The sequence below is a fragment of the Dicentrarchus labrax genome, unplaced genomic scaffold, assembly GCF_905237075.1.
Source record: "Dicentrarchus labrax unplaced genomic scaffold, dlabrax2021, whole genome shotgun sequence".
Lineage (NCBI taxonomy): Eukaryota > Metazoa > Chordata > Actinopteri > Moronidae > Dicentrarchus > Dicentrarchus labrax.
This window is the reverse complement of record NW_026136710.1, coordinates 13,163,667-13,173,225: the sequence shown is the minus strand read 5'-3', so window position 1 is coordinate 13,173,225 and position 9,559 is coordinate 13,163,667. Positions and strand designations below refer to the sequence as shown.

At 39.5% G+C, this 9,559-nt stretch overlaps 1 protein-coding gene across 2 annotated transcripts in view; it reads right to left on the bottom strand.

Moving 5' to 3' along the window:
- Nucleotides 1-823: 823 nt before the first annotated feature.
- rai14 (retinoic acid induced 14) overlaps nucleotides 824-9,559 on the bottom strand; it is a 40,840-nt gene continuing 32,104 nt past the window's right edge. For both annotated transcript variants that reach the window (XM_051413348.1, XM_051413349.1), the window contains 9 exons: nucleotides 8,542-8,679; nucleotides 7,736-7,837; nucleotides 5,528-6,253; nucleotides 4,521-5,014; nucleotides 3,939-4,107; nucleotides 3,660-3,827; nucleotides 3,349-3,507; nucleotides 3,183-3,248; nucleotides 824-2,824 (listed from right to left, as the gene is read on the bottom strand). In XM_051413348.1, coding sequence (XP_051269308.1) covers nucleotides 2,738-2,824; nucleotides 3,183-3,248; nucleotides 3,349-3,507; nucleotides 3,660-3,827; nucleotides 3,939-4,107; nucleotides 4,521-5,014; nucleotides 5,528-6,253; nucleotides 7,736-7,837; nucleotides 8,542-8,679 — 2,109 coding nt within the window. In that variant the 3' untranslated portion in view covers nucleotides 824-2,737. The remainder of the gene's footprint in view (nucleotides 2,825-3,182; nucleotides 3,249-3,348; nucleotides 3,508-3,659; nucleotides 3,828-3,938; nucleotides 4,108-4,520; nucleotides 5,015-5,527; nucleotides 6,254-7,735; nucleotides 7,838-8,541; nucleotides 8,680-9,559) is intronic.

Sequence of the window (9,559 nt, the reverse complement as noted above, 5' to 3'; positions counted from 1 at the left end):
AAGTCTTGATAACTCTACAGGAGGAATAATATACACTTTTTTGGTAAGTTATTCCCTCATTTGGTGGGGCTAGGTGGTTTTGATAATGGCGGTAGAGTCAGTCCCAAAAAAATGTCATACTCATCAAACCATTATGTTTCTTGTGCTTCATTTCATGCTATTTGTTCCGCTTCTCCCCTAAATTTGTTACCCATCTGTAAATTGTGTCAGTGGCGATGGACCTCTGGGTTAGATGAGAGATTCAATTTGGCAAATGCTGCCATCTAGTGGTCATATATCACCTGTTCAGTTTCAGTTCAGCACTTCACCAAGTAAGTAAATTTGATTCCTGACCGAGACACACCTCGTGGTCCATTTAGCACTAATATAGAAACAGCTTTTGACTTTGATTGCAAAGGTTTAATGGATCTGAACATTTAAAGGCCCCATAACGATCTCCATCTGACATAAATCCCTGAATAATATGTTATATCTCATTTATCTAGAAGCCCAAGATCTTAGGTTGCACAGTTGAAACCCTGAAATATTCTAATTATGATGTGTTGAATTATGCCAACTTTGTCTCAAGAACCTGAAAAGGAAGGCAGTGCTGTTGAGTTGTTGTTTAGAAAATGTATATTTAATTGGCCCCTCTGGCTAATCTAGTTTATATTAAGCACACTGTAGCTATATGCATGACACAATAATAAAAACTTAAATCACTTCACATCTTCAGCAAAAATGGTATTTTCAACTGAGTCATGATACAGTAATTATAGGTCACTTTCATATGCTTAGATATAGAACAGATGGATATGAAACATAAAACATGGACTCACGATGGTACAGTATCTTGAAAATTTATTAAAGTGGGCAAAAAGCAGTTGGCAAACAAGCATTTTTTTTCATGTCACTACAAAACTGTTAGTAAAGAAACAACCTGCAAGAAAGTTGTTTTTCTTTTCCCTTTCTTGTTACAAAACATTTCAGTCAAGGCCTACAGAGAAAAAAAGAGGTTGTTTATGATATTCTACAACCTATGAAATAAAGCAAGAGCTCTACTCAGGGTCGAACAAATCTCAGTCAGGTGTATGTGTTCAGTAAAAAAGTTCCTGAGTGAGAACAAGCTTCTGTCAGTCAGATACAAATTCATTTAATCTGACTTCAATTAAACAAGGTTAGTGTTGGGTGTATTCACAATAATCTCTAACACTGTTCAGAAGAAAGGGGATATCCAACAGCATATGGCTCTAATTACAGTACTAAGGCAAAGGAGTGTGATGGGAAAACAGTTCAGAAGTCTCTAGAGGACGCGGTCAAAGAAATGCATTTGAAATGTATTCTCAAACACCGTACAGTGTATATCCGTACCTACAAAGACAAAGTGAAAGAGATAGGAGCATTGCGAACAGAAAACCTTTTCTGGTAACTGAAATAAATTAATAAAATGGTAGAAGGAAGCCTGGTGAAATTGGCATCTATGACAATAGAGAGTATTACTGATATTGACTGTCATGCTCAGTTGAAAGTCTGATTACAGGCACGTGACAGCAGACAGAACTCTAGTTACAAAACTCAACCATTTGCTTTCAGCCAACACATTTTGCATGCTTTTCAAGTAAGAACATAAATGGAGACAAGAGGAAGGGAAATGCAAGAAATAAAAATCTTACCCCCTAAGTATCCTCTGAATCCAAAAGACAAGAATATTGAGACCACACTGTTTGACATTTGAAATTAAATGTAGTTTTTTTTTATGACAGTAAACAATTATATTCAACCTGTTATATGTAAAACATGAATAATGACAGGGAAATAAACTAATTCAGGTGTCACTAGACCAAATAGTGCGTTGTTATACTCAAGGAAAAAGCATCTCATTCACACAAAACAGACACAAAACAAGGCCATCAAAAATACAACTATCAAACCTCTTCATTAACATACAGTAACTTAGAAAACATGACATGATAATACAGTTCAGTAAAATACATTTTTATAATTTTTGTGCTAATAGGAAAATAGCAATACAAACAGTATCATGCATTTTCTTCGTAGAAGTGCGGCCAAAAAAAACAAAACAACCCCATTTCTATGTGATTTTTGGGCTGGCGTTGAGCAAAGTCACATGCATTGTTAAGAGGGCACAAATAATTTAGATTGTATCAGAAAAATGTTGACAACCATGAAACATTGAACAAGTAAAAACACTGTTGTATCATAAAATAGATACTATTAACAGCAGCGCTAACTGAGGCTTTTATTTTTCTAAGCGCACATTGTAACAGGAACAAACCACATCAACCTGTTTTCATTGGACCGTGTCCAACTGCGTGTGATTTAAAGTTACTGCACATTGAACGTGTAGTGTTAATGTGCATCTATTGAGATTATAGGTTTGGCTGGTACACAGAAGATAACCACCTGGTTCACACACTCGTTTGAGTGGTCAGTTGGCTGATGTACAGTATCTGAATGCCGGGCTGGGGTTTCCCAAAAACAGTGTAACACTGATGACCTTTAGATTGCAGTTGGTCAAAGTAACATTAGCGAAGGCAATGAATATATGATTGTAAACCTATTCATCATTAACAATACTCAAGGTTTATCCAGAGGCACGGTGTGTTGGTTCCTTGCTTGTAAGCAGTACAAGCAATATGTGAATTCTGACTGGAGGACATGCGGTGGTGGATACGGCTGACGGCAACGCTTCAGTTTTGTTCACAACATGCTTTTGGGAAACCAGGCCCAGTGTCTCTCAGCAGGTCTCCTTGGCTTGGCTTGGCATCTTGCACATCATCAGGATCTGCTTCAAGGCTTTCTGAACGTCCTCGTCCATCTGACCCTGAAGGCACACAGCACAGGTTCAGTTAACCAACTACAATCATTACGCAGTAAGTAAAATTAGTATAATATAAAAGGTTTGTCCACATTTTTTGATATTCGTCTGAGGTTTCTGCTGCCATTCAATTACAATAGAGGGGAATAGAAGTGTTTGTGGTGCTCACTGCATTGAAACATTATACAAGAGGAAAGATCATGGAGACAGATATTTTAGAGATTGTTATTTCAAAACATTTGCGAATAAAAAATATCTGCATTGCTAGAGACCACAACTACGAAGTGATAAAATATTCATATATTCTCCTGTCAGTTGAAGATAATTTGCAAGCTTTAGGCTTTGAACTAATGGATGTATTTACCTGGACAGCATAGAGGAGGTGCATCCTGTAGACGGACACAATCTCATTATGCTGCTTCTTTGACTCCTACACAGAAAAAACAAGATGAATATGATATATTTCAGATAGTACCGTGCACTCTCTTGTGTTTCAAAATTGAAATTATTGTGTGTTCTGTCTGTCTTACAGCTAGCTGGTACTGTAGTTGTTTGATTTGTTGCTGCATTGTCTCTAGTTGCTGATTTTGCTGCAGTCTCTTGGAGGGAGAACCAGAGGTGTAGGAGAGCTGTGATAGGCTGTTTAAGGCGTCCTTCAGCTTCCCCACCTCCCGTGACAGGTCATCTATCTGAGAGGGACAAACACAAAATAGTTTAAAAAACAACATAAAAATAAATCAGGCCCCGATTACCAATTCATGTCTCAAGTTTATGTCAAGTGGTTAATGAAGTACTACAATAGTGATGGTGGTTCTGCAGTGGCTGTGAGATTAATACTGACCTTCTTGTTTTTCTCTCTCTCTGAGGCAACGTGATTCTCCACCAGCTGTTTGAGCTGACACACAGCATCCTGGGACTCGGCCAACCTGGAGGTCAGCATCTGGTTCTCCTTCTCCCTCGACATCACCAGCTCCTGCAGGGCCTCCCGCTCTGCACGATTCTCCCGCGCCTGATGAGAGGATAAGGGGTTGTAAATTATATGAGGGAAGGGAATTTATAGTCAACATTTGGAAAGTTGTTTTTCATCCGACCCTTCCTCCTTGCTCTTCTTTCTTCTCACCTTCTGCCATGCATCAGCAGCCTCCAGAGCCATCTCATCCTGCTTCCTGAGGGCCCCCTGGAGGAGCTGCGTCAGGTGGTTCACCTCGCCCTCCAGTTGCTCTCGCGCGGTCTCGTGCTCCACACGGGAGACTGAATCATCCGGGGTGACATCTTTCTCTGCCGTCAGCCTTTTTGTGAAATAGACAAAGGAACCACATGGTAAGAAGTATAGTATGGGACTACAAGTACGTAGAAGTACAAGTAGTTTGACTAGTGACCACAAAGTTCTGACACATGGTCAACTTGATCCACCTAGGAGAAATATCCCTTCATATTTATAGCCATTTAGCCCAGAGTAAAAAGTACAAGGTTTATACAGGTATTATCCTCTGTATATGCAGTGGATAAGTATAAAGTAGCATAAAATGAAAATACTCAAGCACAAGTGCCTTAGAATTGTTCATAAACACAGTATTTATGTAAATACACAATATACAATTCGTCCACTGCTTTTCTAATTCCTCATATACCATTTCAGAAGCCCCACCGTCAGTCTTTAGTAAAAGCAGAAACAGAAGCATCTATCAGTTTTCTTCCTCACCTGTTCTGAAGAGCCTCCACCTGCATGGTTTTCTGGTGTAACTGTTCTTTCAGGGCCTCTGACTGGCTTTCCAGCTCTTTGATGGCATTTCCCAGAGATGACATCACTTGTGTGTGGTCAGCAAGGGCCACAGAGCTCTGTGCCTGAGCTTCTGCCTCCCGCTTCAGCCGTGAAATCTCCTCTTGAGCTCCAGAGTAATTCTTCTCTGTCTCAGCTAACAACGTCTGCAGCTCCTCCACCTTGCTGTTTAGCACCTGGACCTGTTGTTGCTGCTGTTGTTGTTCTGAGGAGGGAGATGAGGCTGCACTGCTCTCAGCTCGGGCCTCGGCCAGATGTTTCTGTGCAACACTCAACTGATTCTTAGTTTCACTGTAGGAGTGTGAGAGTTCCAGCAAGCGGCGCTGCAGCCCAGCAATTACCTCGTTGAGCTCGGCCTTCATTTCTTCAAAGTCTTTGGCTGCAGCTTCGACTGGCACTGTACCTCTCAGAGCCTCCTAAACAACAAAAAGGAATACATTAAAGGATGACTGAATGAAATAAAATAAAATAATAAAAAGTATGTATGTAGTAAGTATGTTGTTGAATTCAAGAGGCAAGTGATGTACAGTGAGCCAACTAAAATGGTTAAAGAATAATTTAAAGACAATGTAAAAGCAAGTTCATCTGTGGTCTTGTAGACATCAAAAGAGTACTCCAGAGATCATTTTATTCTACACATTCTTCTTCCTAGTCAAAACCTGGTGCCTACATTACCCACCATGCAACTCGACCACCAAAAATTCAGATTCAGGTGTGTAATGCTAGTAGCGGCTAATGTAGCCTCGAGCTGCTAGCCTCAAGCAGAGATGAGGAGCGCCTAAAGAGGTCTGGTAAACTAACTCCACACCAACAGATCTTTTTTTATTTTTAAACTTGTAGTACTCCCCAAGAGCTGTCAACAGACGCTGATAGGTTACCCTTTCAGTCCAACAGAAATTTAGAGAGAAGAAGAAGAAGCCCATTTGTACCTGGAGCATCCTAATCTCCTCCTGTGCTTCCTTGAACAGCTCCTCAATCTGCGCTGTCCTCTGTTCTTTCTCCATTACACTCCGTCTTTCCTCCTCTGCCCTCCTCAGCACCTCCTCCAGCTGTCTGATTCGTTGAGCAGCTTTCTCTTGCTCACATCCCGATTGGACGAGCTGGGCCTTCAGCTGTTTCACTTCATGTTCAACTGTGGATGACAAACATCTCTGGACCTCCTGTTTCTCCATCGGCTCACCTCCTCCCCTTCCCACCTGCGTTCTCAGCTCCTCCACCTCCTCCACAGCTTGGTGGTATCTCTCCTGAGTGTCCGTCAGCTTCGCCTGAAGCTCTGCTAGACTCTCCATCAGCTCTTCCTCTCTTCCTTTCTCCCTCATGGTTTCATACTCCCCTCTTTCTCTGCTTTGCTCGGGTTTCATCTGGGCCTGAAGCGAGCGGTTTTCCTTCCTGGTTTCTAGTAGTTTCATCTGAACGTTCTCTAGCGCCTGTCTCAACAGTCCGATCTCCTCTTTGCTCGCTCCTTCAGTCTCTTCTTCCACCCGTTTCACAAAAACACCACCTGAACCGTCTTCCCTTTCCACCTGGGTGGTGGAGGGGACTTGTGGCACTGATTCAAACTCATCTTGGGTGGAGTGGAAGGAAGAGTTGGAGGCCATGCTGCTTGGACGACTGGTCTCCTTCAGGTCCTCACTTCCTTGGAAGGACGGATGTTTCTGTGGGGCAAAGAGTAGAAAAAAGTTAATTACATTAAAATAAAAATATCACTAACAGAGCATAGAGGCGTTTTGGCCAAAGTCTGTCATTACATGGAGCCAAGCAAGCAAAATCTCACATTTTAGCCTTCAATCAAATAATGTTGCTAATTTCTGCTTTAAAAATGACTCGATTGATTATGATGATTAATCAGTTATCAAAATAGCTGACTAATTTTCTGTCAATCAGCAGCAGTAATAAAAGGGAGGGCAATCTGAATATATCTTTAACTGACGATTGGAATGATATAATTTCTGGTATTTTCATGATGGGTTAGAGTTAATTAGCTACTATTACATCTTTATGTCCATCATTTGTAAATATGATTTTTAAAAAAAAAATTTTTTAAAACCAGTGAGACCTGAAGAGTGACAGAAAGGGGGAGAGAGAAGGGATGACACGCAGCAAAGGGCCACAGGTCAGATTCGAACCCTGGGCTGCTGCAGCAAAGATTCAGCCTTGGTATATAGCTGGCGCCCTATCAGGTGAGTTATCCGTTACCCTGATTCTATTTCTAGAGCTACAACGATGAATTGATGAACAGAAAAGTAGGTGCAGATATTTTCTTTTCAGACATGTCATTTTAAAAGCAAAAACGTATGTAAACTGAATAAATTTTGGTTTTGGAGTGTTGGTCACAAAAAACAAGCCATGAAAATAGATTTTTGACTATTTTTCGACATTTTATAGCACATTAATCAATAATGAAAATAATTGTCGGTTGTATCCATACACATTTTAATTTTGTAACTATAGATTATAAATTACACTACTTTTTTCAGTTCAACCTTATAACAAGACTGAAAATATGTACATTGGAATAGTTTAAGTCACTGTAACTGATTTCCTGTCTATACTGGCTGAAAAGAAAATCTCCTAAATGTGATTCCAAAAATTGGGGACACTGTTTGCTGAACCTCAGGGGAGGCACAGTTATAAAAGACTACATTTTGTACTAAAATCATTCCAGCTTTGGAACATACCCAGACAGCTGAGGCCTTGTACTACTAGGTTAATATTTTTTGGTTACATAAAGAGAGACAGAAAAAGGGGAGAGAAGGAGGGGATGACATGCAGCAAAGGGCCCCAGGCTGGAATCGAACCTGGGCCACTGCAGTAAGGACTCAGCCTTAGTACATAGTGTACGTGTTCTACACCGGGTGACCTACGGGTGCCACATATTTTTTTTTTTTTTCTTTTTTTTTTTTTTTTTTTTTTTTTTTTTTTTTTTTTTTTTTTATATTATTTGTAAATTGCCTGTTTATAATTAAGTGTGTGAATTTCAAAGTTTTGTTGGTTTTTTTTTTTTTTTTTTTTTTTTTTTACTGTAGTGTAAGTTCTTAACCTCTCACATGAAGAATGTGCAGCAGTCGCTTAGCTCATATATACAGTGTACTGCCCTTATCTTAAGTATGTTCATTCAAGGTTTATGGGTTACATACCTTGAGTTTGCTTGCAAGTTGCTGGTTCTCCAAAGTAAGAGCAGTAATCTTGGTTTGCAGTGCAGAAACCAGAGCTGCAGACGCTGGAAAACTGTGCTCGACCTGTCAACACATATACACACACACACACACACATACACATACATTCACATGCAGAGGCACACAGACATAAAAGCAACGTTAAGGACCACTAGCTACCTACTGAAAAACAAAACGAGTTGTAGCATGTCTAAAACTTAGGTTAGACCTCCTTCAAGAATGCCCAAGGTGAAAAAGTTCAGTAGTACACAGCTGTCTGTTGTCTGTATAGTATTAAAGTTAAAAAGTAGTGTTGACGTAAGATTTTAACAACCGGGGAAACATTTACTAAACTCGGTGTAAAAATGACTCAAAAGTCAAAAAAGCCACCATGTAAAAATGCAGTTTTTTCATCCAATTAATTGTTGGATAGAAGATTAATTTACAATATGTTTATACACCTTTTGTTATTTTATTTTACCTTTATTTTACCAGGAATATTCCCATTGAGATACAAAACCTCTTTTACGAGGGAATCCTGGCCAAGACAGCAGCAAGTTTAAGATAAAAGAAAAAAACAGTAAAGATTAAAACAAACAGCACAAAGTAGTAGTTATCAATAGTTATATTGAATGCATCTGTTGTGCTCTATACTGTTTGAATGCTCTACTTTACAAAGTAAAAGTCTGACCTCATTTACCTAGACCAAGCATACTTTCATAAACATCACATCTGTTTTCAAATCTGCTCATGTAATATTAACACGTCACTACAGCGGCGTTCATCACCTTTGTCTCCACCTCAGGGAAAGTCACCGTCTGCTCCACTGTCTGCTTCAGGTCTTCGATTGTCTCAAGCAACATGTTTCTCTCCTCATGGAGCTTCTCGACCTCCTCTCTCAGTGCCGTTCCTCTAACCTCATCCTCCTTTGAAATGAGAAAGGGGAGGAGTGGCGGGAAAGAGGGAATGGGAGGGGAGAAGAGCAGTAGATGGAACAAGAAGAAGAAGGAGAGAGTAAAAGGTGAGAGAAGGAAGAGAAAGGATATAAAAGGTTGAGGGCAAAATTTCAGTTCATTGGTATTTAAAATGCTACTTATAAGTTAATTATATACAAAATTTCTCCCTCAGGGTTTGAAATGTAAGAATGTTGCATATTTGAGGTCATTCCTGAAACACCTTTGCATGTTTTCAATCGACATCCAACACAAATTTGCACAAATGGAAAATAACAAAAAATAGCTTGTTTTCATCCATGATGTTAATGCTGCTTTCCACCTGTGTTTATATTATTAATATCTTTATATCCCTTATTTTAGGGTCACGATATACACACATTTTCTATATATGATTTATATCTTATTTTTGTTTGGTTATCTCCTAACTGTACATTGAGATTTAACCTACTTATAAATGTATTTTGTATTTACACATTTTCATTGCTCTTGTTGACCTTTCATATACACACACACACACACACACACACACACACACACACACACACACACACACACACACACACACACACACACACACACACACACACACACACACACACACACACACACACACATATATCTCACAGTGTGCGTTTTCTATGGCTCCTTATTTACTGCAAATTTCGGGCTTATTGAATATATTGTGTTTTTATTTTTTCTTATTATTTTTCTTTCTCATTTTGTACATCTGGATGTCTCTGCTGCAACAAATCAGACTCTGAAGAAGGCACATTGTTGAACCTCAACTTGTGGAATATATTCTGTACTGCATACCTGTCACTCTTATTAAAGTTACTATATTTGTTATTTC